This window comes from Lagenorhynchus albirostris, chromosome 12 (genome assembly GCF_949774975.1).
Source record: "Lagenorhynchus albirostris chromosome 12, mLagAlb1.1, whole genome shotgun sequence".
NCBI classification, from domain to species: domain Eukaryota; kingdom Metazoa; phylum Chordata; class Mammalia; order Artiodactyla; family Delphinidae; genus Lagenorhynchus; species Lagenorhynchus albirostris.
In genome coordinates this window covers 67400364-67418774 of record NC_083106.1, presented here as the reverse complement: position 1 = coordinate 67418774, position 18411 = coordinate 67400364, and the positions used below count along the sequence as shown (strand labels likewise).

Genomic DNA, 18411 nt, shown 5'->3' with positions numbered 1-18411 from the left:
AGGGAGTCTGGTTTGTTGAGGCGTAAATGCAGGAAGGACGAGCACCTTTTAGCACAAAGCAGGGTGAGGGAAAACGGCCACCCCCAGCAGTTGGCTGGCAGCTCGCCTAATGAGGAAGTGCGAAGGCATGGACCCGCCCAGCGTGCCGGGTTGGCCTAGAACGCCGGAAGGGGCGGGGTGTACCCGAGCGCCGTCGGAAGTGGCCCTTGGGACCCCTGTGGTCAGGCCTACGCGCGTTCAGTGGGCCCAGCGCGATGGTGACGTTCCGTGACGTCTCAGTGGTTGCCGGGGCACGGTGTGGGCGTTCGGAGTCGGGCTTCTCCTCTCTTCGAAGCACCTCTCATGTGGAGCGGGCGGCTGCGACTGCACCTTGGGCGGCCGTCCGGGCCGAGAACCATGGGCCCCGGGGGCGCAGGCTGCTCAGACAGGCTGCTGCTGACAGTCGGCTGGCTGCTCCTGGCGGGCCTCCAGTCAACGTTCGGGATCGACGTCACCGCGGTCCAGGATCCCAGCTTGGCCAACGAGGTCGAGGGCGAGGGCGAGGGCGAGGGCGAGGGCGAGGGCGAGAACGAGGGCGAGAACGAGGCCGAGGAGGAGGCTGAAAACGACAGCGAGGCCGAGAACGAGCCCCCGGCTGAGGCCAGGACGGATGGTAAGTGTGGGAGGCTCCTTGGCGGGGACCCGCAGGCACCCTTTGAGGGTCAAGCCTTCCCTGCTCTTTGAGGACGATGAGAATTATCCAAGTTAACATCTGTAGAGCTCTCTCTCAAAAACAACCCCGAATTTATACATTATCGCACACCTCATGGCCTTAAAAAAAAGATGTGCTAATTCTCCAAGACCAGAGCAAGATAAACGAGCACACGTATAGAAATTGCTACAGAAATACTGCAAAATATTGCTCTGGACAAGGGAATAGGTGATTATTTTTTTAAGCATCAAGAGAGTAGCTTCCCACCACGGGGACCGATTTTGACTCCCCTTGCAGTTATGTTTTTTCCTTTCCATTGCAGATTTTTTTTTTTTTTCTTGAAGTTCCAAAGTGCCTGAGGTCTTCCTCCGTTTTTCACATTTGCGCTTTGGGTTAGAACTCAAGGGAGTTCCCAATTCCCCTCACGGTGACACATCTAGATAAAACAAGATGCTGACAAAATTCCCCGGAAGCCCCGTGTCAGCTTCATGCAGCCTCCACCCTTGAGCACCTCTGCAGTGTGATAGTGTTTTATTTGTAAGTTCAACTTTGAGTCACAAAGGAACGGTGGCAGTAGAAAACACCAATAAAGGGATCCAACTAGAGGCTTTGTTAGATGATACAATACATGTTAACCAACAAAGACTGAGCCTGTGTTTGATACATAAATTTGCCTTATTCTCCTGGCTCACTAAGCAATAAAACTTGACAAGCTGTGGTACATGTTATATTGATTAGTAGCTCACGTGCTTGTAGGTAAAAGGTCAGTTGCAGGTTTTCAGCCATCTAAAGGAGAATACTTCTCTTCCCTCCATAAATTGACCCACCTGAGATTCTTTTAAATATCCTTGGCAGTCTTATGTCTCCTATAAGTACAAAGTAGGTGCTGTATTTATCAGCCATTCTTTTGCTTCCTGATGACGGATAGTGACCCTCAGCGACATAAAGAAATTGACTATCTGATGTTAATGGTGGAATTGAGGTTTGTACTGCCTTGATAACATTACATTTCAGAGAGCTTGGAGAAGTCCTTGACTTTGGAAATATGAAAAAGAGGACTAGGGTAGAAAAGAGCATCTTCTAAAATGTAGTGGCTATTGCTTCCCTCTAGTTTTAAAAGTAATTAACAATTTAAACTGGTCAAGGGATAGTTCTATCTGTAAATGCTAGAGTTCAGGCTAAACCCAGGTGATGGAGTTATAATGCCTTAGATTCAAATTTATGTTTCATAATGTACCAGCAGAAGGTATCCAAGCGTTTCAAGCAAAAATGTCAATTCATAATTGATCAGAGTCATAGTCCAAATTATTTCACGAAGTCAATATTGATTTACTTATGTATACATCAAGTGTATATTTGCTTGCTGTATATTCAAGGCACTGTATTTGGTGCTTATAAGTATAGAAGTGTTTATGAAAAATTACAATAATCAAAATAGGAAAAATTCTTAGAATTATATGAAATTAATAAGTGCAAAATGAATGAAGTGTGAATGAGGTTATGCTATCTTAAGAATGCTGGTAGGGCTAAACAAGTTACAGAATGCTTGCATGTACTTTATCATGTTTAATTCTTACGATAATCAGATAGGTTCTCCTTTCCAAATTTTGCAGAGGGATTAAATAGGCCTGACACAGTTGAAGGAATTTGCCCAAACTCAGAAAAGCTAATTAGTGGTAGAGTAGCAATTTGGACTCCAATTTTGATGCATAGTCCCATGTAATATTGTTGCCTCAGGACATAATGCCTTTTAAAAATTACCTTCTAGCACCTCATTTAATATTTATTTTTATTGAGCTTTTAGTCCTAATCTGAGTTATGAAGAATTGATTATATGCTACAGCTAGTGGAATTCATGTCAGATTTCAGAACAATTAGAAAAAGAGAAACTTGAGATTTAAAACCAACAATATTTAGCTACTCGAATACTTATCTATTCCTAAATTATCCTGCTAAATAAAGTGTCGAAATAAATTCTTAGGAATAATTTACCATCTTAACCTGAGAATGAGTAGAACCAATCTATAACATAATTTTAATGAACACTTTGCATAACTACTTCTTTTTGGGTAGAAATAACACACTCAAATTTTTTTGGAAAACGGAGAATAGAAAAAATTGGGCCCTATAATTGGCAGGCTTTTTTGTGTTTTTCTGACCTCCTATATAACTTTAACTCACCATGTATTACACTGATGAAAAACATTATTTTTAAATTATGTACAAGGTTTAAACATAAATCTTTGTAAGTTATTTCCTAATTTAATTCTTCAAAGGTTTAGTTTTCTTTTGATTTAAACAGTAATAGAAGATGTACTAGGAATGGCATTGCTTTTCTGATTTAATAAAACTTTAAAAATGTCTGCTTCCCATATGATAAGTGCTTGTATCCTCCATCCCCAAGTAAGAGTTCTTCACTTAGAAAAGTTTTCCTATGATTAAATAATGTATTTTTGCATTTATGTTTAGTTTCAAATAGGACAACAGTCAAAGAAGTAGAATTTGGGATGTGCACCGTTACATGCGGTAAGTAGCATAGAGCAGATAAATAACATTGTATTGGGACGGGGCGGGGGGGTAAAAACAATGTGTACTCTCATTCATCTCTCACTGATTTCTATTTCTAATATCTATGATTTACACACAAAACTCAAACTGATTGCTTTACAAGGTAGGGTATTTTCAGTTCATAACCTGTAGGTCTTACTTTAAGCCAACTCCCTATATGTATATATTTTGGGAGGAGGGGCACATAAACTGCTTTCACCAAAGTAAAACTTTATCTCACAGATGTTCAGAAGATGAAAGATCTTCTGATGCATCTCACAGATGTCTTCCACATACTGTGCTGGCAAATCTATCAAGAAATTTACTTTATTTGTAATAGTCTATTCTTAATGATACATTTTCCCAATTTATATGTCATGTTTTAGAGAAAAGAGGTATTGGCTTTGTGGGGAAAATAATATTCAAAAACTATAACTTATTTTGATCATTCCTTGAATAGAAATTGGACATAAAAATCTCTTACGTGGGGGTGGGATTAAGACTACACATGCTATAATAGACCAGTGTTTCTCAAACTTAAGTGTTCACCCTAGGTGCCTGCAGGGCTTGTTAAAACATGGATTGCTAGGCCTACTTCAAAATTTCTAACTCACTAGGCCTTTGAAGGGGTCTAAGAATTTGTATTTCTAAACAAGTTCATAAATGAAGCTGATGCTGTTTTTTAAAAGACCATCTTTTGAGAACCACTATAGACTAGTGTGCTAAGAAGACAGTAGATAATTCACAATGAAATTAAGTTTATTCTAAATAGAATCTGCCTTGGAAAAAAGACAGTGACAGGAGGGAAGGACAAAAACCAGAGGATAAGAAGACAGAAAGTCCATGCAGGTATGGATCAGAACAATATGTATGTTTTTTATTTTTTGGTCAAAAATTGTGCCTGAATTGTTTTTGAGATAGCATTTTTTAAATGATGTTAAAATAGACTTAACAAAAAATTTACTACTTTAACAATTTTTTGAAGGTACAATTTAGTGAAATTAAGCACATTCACATTGCCATGCAATCATTACCACGATCCACCCCAGAACTTTTTCATCATCCCAAACTGAAACCTCCGCACCAATTCAACAGTAATTCCCCACTCCCCCCAGCCCCTTGCAACCATTATTGTACTTTCTGTCTCTTGAGATAGTTTGAAACCTGTTTTTTACTTTAACTTCTTAGTGTGTCAGAGTCAGAAAATTAGAGGAATTCTGTGTAATAAACCTGTGTTTATTCATTTGCAAATTACATCTTCTGGCTGCTTACTTGAGAAATTTTCACAGGTAGAGAATTATTTTTATGACAATTCTAGTAATTGATACTGTCCTACTCTATTATTTAAAGATGTGCTTCAGGGACTTCCCTGGTGGCACAGTGGTTAAGAATCCGCCTGCCAATGCAGGGGACACGAGTTCGAGCCCTGGTCCGGGAGGATCCCACGTGCTGCGGAGCAACTAAGCCCGTGCGCCACAACTGCTGAGCCCACGTGCCACAATTACTGAAGCCCGTGTGCCTGGAGCCCGTGCTCCGCAATGGGAGAGGGCCCCGCTCGCCACAACTGGAGAGGGCCCACGTGCAGTAACAAAGACCCAAAGCAGCCAAAAATAAGTAAATAAATTTTTTTAAAAAAAGGTGTATTTCAGAAATTATATATTATATTTGTTTATTCAGCAATTTTTTTTTGTTTTCTGTTTTTTTATTCTTGCCTACTCTGTGTCAGGTATTGTTATAGGTGCTAGGAATAAAGCAGTGAACAAAGAAGTGGAAACTCTCTGCCTTCAAAGAACATATTTTTTGGTAGGGGCAAAGAGATTAAAAGTGCCTTCGGTTTTTTACGTAAAAATAAAAGGCACATTTTTCATTTTCACCACGAACTTTATTGAACAACATATTCAACCTTTTGCTCCAATACCTTCTGCCATTTTTCAGGCAACTTCATAATTCCATCTTCCCAAAACTTTTTATCTTTTTGAGCAAAGAACTGTTCCAGGTGCCTTTTACAGTCTTCCAGGGAATTGAAATTTTTTCCATTAAGAGAATTTTGTAAAGACCGAAATAAATGGAAATCTGAAGGTGCAACGTCTGGTGAATATGATGGATGAATCAGAACTTCCCAGCCAAGCTGTAACAGTTTTCGCCTGGTCATCAAAGAAACTCACAGTCTTGTATTATCCTGCTGGAAGATTATGCGTTTTCTGTTGACTCATTCTGGACACTTCGTCGAGTGCCGCTTTCAGATGGTCTGACTGGGAGCAGTACTTGTTGGAATTAATCGTTTGGTTTTCCCGAAGGAGCTCATAGTAGAGGACTCCCTTCCAATCCCACCGAATACACAACATCACCTTCTTTTGATGAAGACCAGCCTTTGGTGTGTTTGGTGGTGGTTCATTTCGCTTGCCCCATAATCTCTTCCGTTCCACATGGTTACAACGTCCACTTTTCATTGCCTGTCACAATTTGTTTTAAAAATGGAACGTTTTCATTAAACGAATGTTTTCATTACTTTTCAGTAGAGAATCACATGCAGAAATATGGTCAAGAAGGTTTTTTTTGCTTAACTTACCTGGAACCCAAACATCAAAGCGATTCACATAACCAAGCTGGTGCCAATGATTTTCAACGCTTGATTTGGATATTTTTGAGTATGTCGGCTATCTCCTGCATAGTATGACATTGATTGTTCTCAATTACTGTTTCGATTTGATTGCTGTCAACTTCAACTGGTCTACCTGACTGTGGAGCATCGTCCAGTGAGAAATCTCCAGCACAAAACTTCACAAACCACTTTTGACATGTTCAGTCCATCACAGTACCATCTCCATACACTGCACAAATCTTTTAGTGCGTTTCAGTTGCATTTTTACCTTTCTTGAAATAATAAAGCATTATATGCCAAAAAATGTTGCTTTTTTTCTTCCATCTTCAAAATTAAAATGGCTACACAAAAATTCACCAATTTTGATAAGTCTTTTTTTAAATGCACGCTGATATGATAGCTGTCACATACTATCTAACAAAATTGTTTCGAATGAAGTTAAAGACAACTAAGTGCTACTAGAACCATCTTACAGAAAAAATCGAATGAGCCTTTTGGCCCACCCAATAATATGTAAAACATGTAATATGTCAGATGGTGATAAGTTCTAAAAAGAAAATAAACCATAAAAGGCAATATTTCACATCTATAATTTTAAGTATTAAGAAATCTTTTCAATTTATAACAACTATTTAAAGGAAAAAATGCCTTAGTGAAAATTCTGTTGAACCCCAAAACAGTATTTTAGCAGTCAAAAAGTTTTCTTTTCTTGGAATACACAGGCAGATTTTTAAGTATGGACTTACAGAAAATCTCACATCTACACACATCCTTGCGATAAACTGTATCTGGCTAAGTAAATGCATAAAATACCTGCTTGGAAAATATGCATTTCAGAATAAGGCTATGCCTCTAGAGAAGTGCCATTCATAAATTCAAGGGGAGCCATTCTGCAGCCATTCTTAAGCATCTCTTTTAATCAAGAGACCTTTCCCCCTCCAACCTTCCTTCTCTTTATCTTATATGGAGTACTCTCCTTTGTGTCTCAAAGTTTGGTCCACAGACTTGCTATATCAGCATCGACTGAGACCTTGTTAGAAATGCAGAACCTTAGGACCTACTGCAGACCTACTTACTGAATCAGAATTCACATGTTAGTATGTCTCCAGGTGTTTTGCAATCACTCTGAAGTTTGAGGAGCGCTGTTATAAGCCATCTCTAGACTTCAACTTTCCCTTGCCTTAAGAATGGGTTTTATGATTAACATCTTGCAGGGACTGAAAGAGGGAATCTGGTAGAAAGGATATCAAGATGGGCTATTCCTTAGCCTGTGACAACAGAGTCTTAATCACAGGTCATTTATCACAGGACATGTTCAACACGTCACTGAACCAGCTTTTATCATTTCCTTCAATTTTGGTGATGGTAGGGCAAACTCAGTGGAGATCTGAGATCAGTCAGTGAAGACATGATTTCTTGCTCTGAAATGTATTGCAATTCTAATGAGAGTATCTTTTTGGAAATGGAGATTTGGTCATTAATAGTCTATCCTGATGTATTTAATACAGGGATTTTTACCAATTTAGATATTAAAAAGCATCATTTATGTTAAAATCTAATTTTTGTAATTTCCTCTGCAAGCTCAACCCACCCCACCCCCCAACAAAAAAGTTCCATGGTCAAATAAATTTAGAAGATCCTGTGTACTACTGTATTTCATCAAATCTAAGACTTTCTTGGCTGTGATAATCACATTTTATGCATCTCTAAAAAAGGAAAAATGCTGCCATTCTTGACACACTGTCAATTCTAAGATGCATTCTGATTTCAAAGATGTTAAAATGTAAAAATTTTACATCTTAGATCAATGAAAGTTTCCACATAAAAGCACATTAATTTACTAGCAATTTAGTAGCAATTAATTTACTACTAATTAAAAGTTCCCCTAAAATTCTGAGGAAAGAGGTTCCTTTCATTTTAATGTAATGTATAATTTCCAAATGTATATAATCATGGAATCCTTTTTCTTATGGTAACAACCAGAGGAAATAGTGTTTCATGTAACTCGCTTTGGAAAATGCTGTTTTATGAAATAATTCAAAATGAGGGACCTAAAAATATCTAAATGTTATTACCCTGAATTTAGGAATTTAATTTCTGAAATTAGGAGAAAAGTCTCAAAAAGACCTAGGTGCAAAAGTAAAGGAACTCTGGAATTATTATTATTATTTTTAACATTTGCTGATTTCTTTTACCAAAGGTGTTGGTATAAGAGAAGTTATATTAACAAATGGATGTCCTGGGAGTGAATCCAAATGTATCCTACGGGTGGAAGAATGTCGTGGACCAGTAGATTGTGGCTGTGAGTTGGCCTATGTATTGGAGGGAGACTGAGGAAGCATTTACTCTGGGGAAATACCCTTAACCTCAGGTTGCCGTGAGTGGAAGGAGGTGATCAAATGATATACTGAAAGGAATTCATAAGAAAACTTAAGCTTCCGCTTCTCTAGACAGTTACAACTCTTTCTACTTTTGCTTCACATTTTTTCAGTGATGTGTAAATTTAACATACATTCTCTAGTACACTGGAACCATATTGCACTCAGGGTCTGTGGTGGAGGCTGTCCTCAAGTGAAATGCTTTTGACACTTTGGTCGTGACAGCTTATCAGTAGATTGGTAAACCCTACGTTGGGAACTTCGAGAGCCACTCTATACCACCTTTCACTAGTCAGATTCCATTATCTTTAAACATGGAAGGGGCGGAGTGTATGGGGCGGGAGGGGGGTTCTGACCCTAACCAGTAAATTGGAAGCCACTAGTAGATCTCAAAGTTTAATAGATCACTAAGTAGTTTGCCCTTGCTATCTCTTCTTCACGATTTATTCTGCTGAAGGAACAGACAGGTATGGTGTTTTCTACCTGCCTCTTTTGGCGACTTAATCTTTGACGCCTCTCTGCTCCTCTACAGTCAGACTTTCAGTAATACATTTGCTAACTTCCAGCATGTAATTGGTTTTAAAGTTGGAAGTGACTTTTAAAAGTAGTATTGTGTATAAAGCAGTTTACAGTGCCCATTGGTATATATGTATTTAATTTTTCTTTATTACAGGGGGTAAACCAATTTCAGAAAGTCTTGAAAGTGTTAGGCTAGCATGTGTTCATACATCTCCTGTAAACCGTTTCAAATATATTTGGAGACTTCTAAGGCCAGACCAAGTGAGTAATGAATGTATGTAATTTGGTGCTTTCTAGTGAGTGATAAAATTTGTTTCCCAGTGCTTGATGACTCTCAGAAAACTTTCTCTTTAAAAGCAGTTTGCAAAAATGAAGTTAAAATCATGCAACTTTATTATTATTGGGATTTAAATTTTTTCATTGCTTAGGGAGGCTAAGACTTTACATATGCCTTAGGGCCAGCTACTATCAGAACTTAAAAACACCTATTTTATGTAAAGTGTTCTATTTTGGAAGCAATAGTTTCATTTGTATATATAGTACAAACAGTACTGATAACAGTAGCTAACATTAATAGAGGACTTATTCAGTGCCAGACATACACAAAGTGCTAGAGTTTCTTTTACTCACATAAAAATCTATGAGGTAATTCCTGTCATTATTCCCATTTACAGATAAATACAGCTGTTGCTCAGTATGCTCAGGGGATTGATTCCAGGACCCCTTCAGATACCAAAACTGGGGATGCCCAGTTCCATATGTAAAATGGCCTAGTATTTGCATATAACATAAGTACATCCTCCCATATACTTTAAATCATCTCTAGATTATTTATAATACAATGTAAATGCTATATAAATAGTTGTAAATAAAATGTAAATGCCAAGTAAATACTACTGTGCAACCAATTCAAGTTTTGCTTTTTGGAACTTTCTGGAATTTTTTTCCTGAATATTTTTAATCTCCGGTTGGTTGAGCCCACTGACATGGAACCCAAGGATATGGAGGACCAGCTGCAGCTGAGATGCAGAGAGTAACTTGCCCTGCTTCACACAGGCAGGAAGTTGGTACTTGTTATCTGGATTATCTGACTTTAAAATACATGTGCATAATTAATTACTGTACTAGAATGAGAGAAAGTGACTCTTATTTTGTTACAAGAAATAAATTGTTTCCTGATCTTAAGTTTTCATGAAGAATGTTGATACCTTTTTTTTTCTTTTAAAATAGCAAGCCATTATACTTGCAAATGATTCAGCAATCCTGGAGGTTCACAGGGATACTCACCCCAAGGCTTTTGAGTGTGAAACGTTGGATAATAATGAAATAGTAGCATCTATTAAATTCACAATCTATACAACAACTGGTAAGTACCCGGCAATGTTTTGGTTTGCTTATATCTCAAACTTCAAAGCACATCAAAATCACCTGGAGGTCTTGTTGAAACACAGATCATTAGCCCAACCCCTGTAATTTCTGATTCTGTAGATCTTTAGTGGAGCTGGCACAAGAATTTCCATTTCAAACAAGTTCCTAGGTGCTGTTGGTCCAGAGATCACATTTTGGGAACCACTAGTTTTATACCATTTAGACTTTTCTACAAGGTAATACTTAATTCTTATTTTTTCCCACAAAGAGAGCCAGATGTACCTCACTTTGGGAAACTGGTGTATTCCTGAATTACCTCCAAAGAACAGTCCTTTAACTTGAATTATATTCTTACTTTTACTTCTATCACAGAGGTGAAAATGGATACATAGAATTCTAATGGATGCTTAACAAAAGTTTTGATACAGTAAAATAAATAAAATTAAGAAACGTTATGTCAAAGCACATCTTTTTAAAAATTATTCATTCGAAGACATTTTTTTATGAAACAATACAGTCCTCAATATATGTCACAAAACACAAATCTTGACCCGAACATAATTTTACATGTTAGAAACTGTGCTTCCCTTGCAAAAAGGATCCATGTGCATGTCTTTTCAATTTAAACTATGATGTCTTCTATATCCAAATAAGTATTTCCTTTTGTTGAGTTGCTCTTAACCATTTTTATTGTTGTCATCTGTGTTTTTGGGTGTGTGAGGGGTTTGGTCACAAGTTCTTTTGAGAATCCAATCAAGGCTCAGGAGGCTTTTCCCAGAAAAATACCCACATATACTAACATGCCAAAAGTTACCCATAATTTTAAGAGAGTTCATGGGTTTCTTGAAGCTATTTCTCAATCCCAAGTAAAGAACTCAAGATGCAGTCTAGAGATACCATGAAACATAACACCCTTTATTGAACTGGAAAGAAGATAAGGTGTTTTGGGGGTGATTTTAAAAAATAAACTATAACTTTCTTTGATGTGTTGTTCAGTGTCCTTAAAAAACCATCTTTATGGTGAAAGCTAATAACCTTACTCCTATGTTGGGATAACAGGTGTTATTAAAAGGATAATTTCAATCAAGTGCTATAAAAGGCAAAAAAGGACCAAACATCATCAACTAAAAAGTATCTCAGTGAGTCATAGTTCAGGATATTAAAGAATTCAAAGGCCATTCTCAGTTATATTCCCCACAGCTTGGTCCCTGTTAGGACAGCTTAGTAAAGGTTAGCTCTTCCTATGTTAGAAGGCAACATGTGTAAGCTAAGGGCTGGAGCACAGACCCCGGTGTCAGCAAGTGAGACAAAGTTGATTTTTCTCTCTTGTAGCTGTCCAAGGCTGGTGGGGTAGCTCTGCCATCTCAGCACATGCACTGGTTAAATGACAAAATGTTTTCAGAAAACTTTGGTATTTATTAGTTTCTTTTAAAAAGGACAATTGGGCATACCACTGTGACAGACCCTTTTGGCTCTTTAGACATCAAACAAGTATTTTGGCTATAAATGTTCACACAATATGGTACTGGCTTGAAACGAATGCATGATTGAAATATTTTCAGGGTAAATATGGTTTAATTAATGAAAATGTCCCATCCATTCTCTCATATAACAGGTTTTTCACTTCCACAATAGTTGTCTTTCATAGTTAGGCATGGTTTTGATTGAATTATGTCCCTCTGAAAAGATACTTTCAAGTCCAAACTCCTAGAACTTCAGGAATGTGACTGTGTGTGGAAATAGGGTGGTTGCAGATGTAATTAATTCAGTTAAGACAAAATCATACACACTAGAGGAGAGTGGGCCTTTAATCCAATATGACTAGTGTCCTTATAAGAAGAAGGAAATTTAGACAGAGCCACACAGAGAGACAGGAGAATGTATGTGAAGACTCAAAGACACGCGGGGAGAAGACAGCCATGTGAAGACACACGGAGATTGGAGTTGTGCTATCACAAGCCAAGGAACATCTGGGGCTACCAGAAGCTGGAAGAGGAAAGGAAGGATCCTTCCCCAGAGCCACTGGAGAGAGCATGGCCTTACCATCACCTTATGTTCAGACGTTTATCTTCCAAAACTGTGAGACAATATATTTCTGTTGTTTTTAAGCCACCTAGTTAGTGGTACTTTGTTATGGTGGCCCTAAGAAACTAATATAAACATAAACTTAGTTTTTCTAAAAAGTGAGAGCATCGAAATTCAGCCTGTTTTTTATCAGAAAATTTCAGTAGAAATGCAGACTGTGTTTTTATTAGATACAAAAGTAATCTAAGGGACCCTTGCAAGAAGACTACCATTGAAATGAACCAAAATCTTTATACCTCTCATTCTCCATCTTCTCTTGGCTAGTATTGCAGGGTAGTAGATAAATGGAAAGAAATTTTGCATTTCTTCTCAAGTTTTAATCCTAAAAGGTTTTTTTAAATTTGAGCTTAAAAAATCCCACTGCTTCTATAAATCTAAAATTATCAAAAATAAAAAGATTTTTAAAATCCAACAATGTTGGAATATAAATATGATATAAATTGTCTACCATACTTGGAACTATTTAGCGAGATTACTAAATTGAGTTTATAGCTCTAGAATTACCAAGGAAAATGGAAGATTATACTGCATGGTGTTTAAAGAACAGGAAGAAAATCCAGATGAATAAGCAGTTGGGATTGCCCATATATGAGACTAATTCTGTTAGAGTGGTACTTACCAAAATACTAAAATACATAAAACATAGCTTGCACAAATCATTATGTCTCCCTGGATGTTGGTTTGCTTATCTGTATAAAAGTTGTATAAGATGACCTTTCTGGCCCTTCCCCACATGAATCTTTTATGAGTCTACGATTAAGGGGCCAGGAATAGCCAAAAGAAAGCTACATAATTCACTAAGTAAGTAATGCTTGATATAAATTGAATTTTTATCAGTTTACAATGTAGCAGTGTTATAATGCATATGGTAAACTGGTTATGTCTCCATAATAGCATTATTTTCAGGAAGAACAGAAAGATATGGGAGAGAATGCTGATTTAAAAGTGGTGTTTGGCTATTCGTATGAAGAAGAATGAGCTTCAATTCCTACTTTACAATGTATACAAAAATTAGAGATGTATTATAGTCCTAAATGTAAAAGCTAAAACCATCAAGCTTAAAAAAGGAAACATAAGAGAGTATCTGTATGATTCAGGAGTAGGCAAGTTTCTTTTTAGACATGACAAAAAACAATCACCATAAAGGAAAGATTGCTAAATTAGGCTTCATCAGAATTAAAAACTTCATCTTCAAAAAATGGTGTTGAGAAAACTGGACAGCCACATACAAAAGAATGAAAGAAGGTCACTATCTTACCTCATACACAGAAATTAACTCAAAATGGATTAAAGACTTGAATGTAAGACCTAAAACCATAAAATTCCTAGAAAAAACATAGGCAGTAACCTTATTGATATAGGTCTTAGTGATATTTTTGTAGATCTGACTCAAAGACAAGGGAAACAAAAGCAAAAATAAACAAATGGGACTACGTCAAACTAAAAAGCTTCTGCACAGCAAAGGAAACCATCATCAAAACGAAAAGACAACTTATGGAATGGGAGAAGACATTTGTAATGATATCTCTGATGAGGGGTTCATAGCCAAAATATATAAAAACTCACACTAAGCAACAACAACAAAAAACAAACAACCTGATTGAAAATTGGGCAGAAGATCTGAATAGACATTTTTTCCAAAGAAGACATACAGATGGGCAACAGGCACATAAAAATATGCTTGACATCACTAATCAGGGAATTTCAAATCAAAACCACAAAGAGATATTACCTTACACCTGTTAGAATGGCTATTATCAAAAAGGACAAGAAATAACAAATGTTGGAGAGGATGTGGAGAAAAGGGAGCCCCTGTGCATTGTTGGTGCAGCTACTATGGAAATCAGTATGGAGATTCCTGAAAAAATTAAGAATAGAACTACCATAAGACAGCTATTTCACTTCTGGGTATTTATCCAAAGAACATAAAAACACTAATTCAAAAAGATAGATGCACTGCTATGTTCACTGCAGCATTATTTACAATAGCCAAGATATAGAAACCACCTAAGTGTCCATTGGTGGATGAATGAATAAAGATGTGGTATATATACATACAATAGAATACTATTCAGCCATAAAAAAAGAATGAAATCCTGCCATTTGCAACAGCGTGGATGGACCTTGAAGGTATTAATCCTAAGTGAAGTAAGTCAGTTGGAGAAAGACAAATACAAAGATTTCACTCATATGTGGAATCTAAAAAAACAAACAAAATAAAACAAAAACACACTCATAGGTACAGAGAACAGATTACTGGTTGCCAGAGGGGAAGGGAATTCAGGGGTGGGTGAAATGGATGAAGGGGGGAGTGCAACTGTATGGTGATGGATGGTAACTAGACTTGTGGTGGGGATCACTTTGCAGTGGATACAGATGTCAAATTATAATGCTGTACACCTGAAACTTACGTTAGAAAGTTTAAAACTTCAGCTCTTTAAAAGGAATCATTAGAGGGCTTTCCTGGTGGCGCAGTGGTTGAGAGTCCGCCTGCCGATTCAGGGGACACGGGTTCATGCCCCGGTCCGGGAAGATCCCACATGCCGCGGAGTGGCTGGGCCCATGAGCCATGGCCGCTGAGCCTGCGCGTCCGGAGCCTGTGCTCCGCGGTGGGAGAGGCCACAACAGTGAGAGGCCCGCGTACCGCAAAGAAAAAAAAAAAAAAGAAAGAAAAGGAATCATTAGAAAAATGAATAGGCAAGCCAAAATCTGGGAGAAAAAAAAATTATAAAACAAGTACAGCAAGTACAATCAGTTTGGGAAAAGATCTTGCAGTTTCTTGGAAAACTAAGCATACCTCTACCCTATGACCCAACAGTTACACTCATATGTATTTACCCAAGAGAAATGGAAATGTATGTTCACAAAATGACTGGTGTGAGAATGTTCATAGCAGTTTATTTATAATAACCCCAAACTGAAACAGCATAGGTGTCCATCAGTAGGAGATAGAATAAACTAATTGAGGCATAGTACCCAGTAATAAAAAAGAAAAAAACTATTGATACATTCAACAATATGGTTGAATCTCCAAAACATTACACTGAGTAAAAAAACCTTACACAAAAGAATGCTTAATGTATGTTTCCCTTCCTGTGAAGTTCTGGAACAGGCAGAACTAATCTATGGTGGAAAAGAAGATCAGGACAGTAGTTGTCCCTAGAGGTTGGGGCAGGGATTAACTGGGGGGGCTCGAGGAAACTTTTGGGGTATAGTAATATTCTGTGTATATTCAGGGGTTTGAATTATATATGTCTGTTTGCATTTGCCAAAACTAAATAAATGCACATTTAAGATCATTGTGCAATTTGGTGTTCATAAATTTTACCTCAAAAGAAAAAATATAAACGAATGTTGAACTCTAGTTAATGATATGCCTGTTGAAGAATTTTGTAGGAAGTGTGCAGACATCAGCAAATTATCTTGAAATGCATCAAAAAATAAGATGAATCAATGGATTGAGAAGAGTATGGATAGAGGGATAGTTAAAATGTTGATGGTAATGTCTAGGTGGTGGGATGTTTATTGTCAAATGCTTTCAACTTTTCTGTGTGTTTGAAAAGGACACTTTTCAAACATGCAGAGCAAGTTCATTAATAACTTTGCTTCCATTAATTCTTTCTGTATTTTTCTAGAGTTTTTCAAATATAAAGTTTCCATTTAGATATCCATTTTCTTTTATTTTCCAGTAGTAATAATCATCAGGTGTTTTTTTCTCTAGAATTGCAGATGAAAAGATCAAGCCGACCAGACATTGATGCAGTCCTAGTTTTGGTTCTGACCATGGGAGTTATTATGTGTATATTCGTGGTCTTTGTACTGATCTTCATAATTATAAACTGGTAGGTGAAGGACTGAAACTAAGCCATCACCCTTGATTGATGTCTTCCTTGTCTGCCCCTCCCTGTCTGTTGAATCCAAGGCCCTGTCGATGATGCTTCTCACATGGGTTTTGAAACTGTCCAACTCTCTTCATCCCTCCTGAGACTCTCCTAGTTCAAGCTACCTAATCTCATGACTTGATCCCCAACCATGAGAAAGCTTTTCAATGCAATTTTTACAATTTTACGTAGTAGTTGCTAAAGAAAAACGTTTATTGAATTAATATTTGTGTTGTCTAGTTGTAGTTATCACAACTTTAAAAGTTGGTTATTGTAACCTACTAATTCATTTATATGAGAATATTTCTGATACCTACATAAGTATCACCCCCTGGTACATCTGAGGGCTCATCTACTATCACAATGCAGCTGGTGCACCACACAGTAAAAATAAATCATGACTAAGGAGGCACTTCTATATATAGAAAACTAAATATAAATCTGTTCAGTTTTCATTTCATAAAAGATTTAAAAAATGTTTTTCTTCCAGGGCGGCAGTCAAAGATTTCTGGGGGGCAAAAGCCTCGACACCTGAGATACAGTCTGAGCTGAGTTCAGTGAGATATAAAGATTTATCCAGTCTTGACCAATCACCAACTTCAGAAATACCTGGACATGAAGATGATGCTTTAAGTGAATGGAATGAATGATGTATGGATGATGTATAGCAAACCAAAGGAGATTAGAGCATATCAGATTCATTATTATAAAAATAAAATATATAGTGAAATACTTTAACAATATTGTAAGTGATTTATTATAGTCTGAAGGTAATGTAATATGAGAAGGGGCTGTTTTAATCAGTGCATCTTTGTGGTGGAGTTATCAAAAAGTTTTAAATGTTCTCAACATTTACCATTTCAAGTAATCACTTGGTAGCTTTTATCTAGAGGCACACACACAAAATCTTTTAAACACATTTTTGATCACTTTGATCACTTCTAAGGTGATTTGCCTGTTCTGTCACAAACAAGAAAATAATATATAGAAGATGCCTTGCATATTAGACTTTCTCCCTGCTGGGAGCACTGGATTGAACTTGCTTAAAGCAAACCATACTTTAGAATCTCTGCAGGGCATGTGACATACAAAGCATCACTTTTAGCACATGAAATAATAATGATAATGATAGCAACCGACACTTAGTAGCTACTATGTGCCAAGCATTGCTCAAAGCATTTTACATGTATTAAGTGACTTAATTATGATCGCATATAGGAAGTATATAAGGAGGAACTGAGGAGGAACTTGGGGATGGCTGAGTAAATGACGTGAATATAACATGCCCTGTAATTCTCACAGAAACAGTGAATTAAGGAGTTTTGCATGACCACTGGTAAGTACCTTCATTGTGTTTGGTATGCGGGCGATAACATCTCAAAACTTATATCTGGATATCATCACTGGCTTTTTGTGCTGTGTCATTATGTGATACAGTTGTGGTCAACTATCAGACAAGATAACAAGACATTAGATAATTTGATTTGGTAGACTTCATCAGAACTTAATTTTCAGAGTCTATGATAGTAGCACAAAATACACTTAATTTTTTGTTTAGATGAACTGTATGCCAACTTTATTGCTATCACTATGGGATTTATCTGATGAAAGCGTTAACTCTGCACATCTGTGAAAAAGTCATTGTAGATGGGCATTTATGGTATACCTCCCTATGGTAGCCTAGACAGAGGCTGTGTTGTGGAATTATCCATGCTTTTTGTTATACAGCATTTGTATTTGAGAGAAGCAATGAAGAATTGGGTGGAAAATTATTTTGTTATCTGTTGTAGGAATTCCACTAGGGATTTTAAGTGAAAAGAAATTGTTTTCATAAAATCTTTCAAAAGAATTTGTGTGTGTGTGTGTGACACCCCTTCTTCCCCCCATATAAGTGTGGGGGAAAAAATAAGCCTTCTTATTCCTGATTAAGTATGGTCATGTAACTTCAGCATAGATGCTAGACATTCTTGAATAGTAATTACTATCAATTCTTATTTTTAAAACCATGAACAGCGGTCGTTTCCAACTATACTTCAATGACCACTAATGTTCAGTCAGGTTAACAGGTTTAGTTGTCAGTGCTGTTCACTGGATGTTCCTGGCTGTCTGCTTACCAGCCATGTGCTAGGGCAGTACCTCCTCTGCCCCTTGTGATTGGGTGGGGTCATGTGACTACTTCTGGCCAATGAGTTATGAGCCCAGATTTCAAATGTCACTTTCAGTCTAGAACATTTCACTGTGAAAACATCCAGAGCTCACCCTTCTCTCTGCTAGAACAACCAGAAATGTTTAGATGGTGGCTTCTTTGACACCTTGGATCCCAGAGGGAAGGCCACATGG

The 18411-nt window shown here is 37.3% G+C and overlaps 1 protein-coding gene across 2 annotated transcripts; it reads left to right on the top strand.

Moving 5' to 3' along the window:
• The first annotated feature begins 396 nt into the window (after positions 1-396).
• SPACA1 (sperm acrosome associated 1) lies at positions 397-16721 on the top strand. 2 transcript variants are annotated; one of them, XM_060168320.1, is made up of 8 exons: positions 397-525; positions 574-652; positions 3161-3217; positions 8041-8142; positions 8892-8998; positions 9968-10103; positions 15912-16032; positions 16562-16721. In XM_060168320.1, exons 1-8 carry the CDS (start codon positions 397-399, stop codon positions 16719-16721), a joined length of 891 nt encoding a protein of 296 aa, XP_060024303.1. The 2 variants fall into 2 exon arrangements, with proteins under 2 accessions (XP_060024303.1, XP_060024302.1); XM_060168319.1 differs by having other exon boundaries at positions 397-652.
• The last annotated feature ends 1690 nt before the right edge of the window (positions 16722-18411 follow it).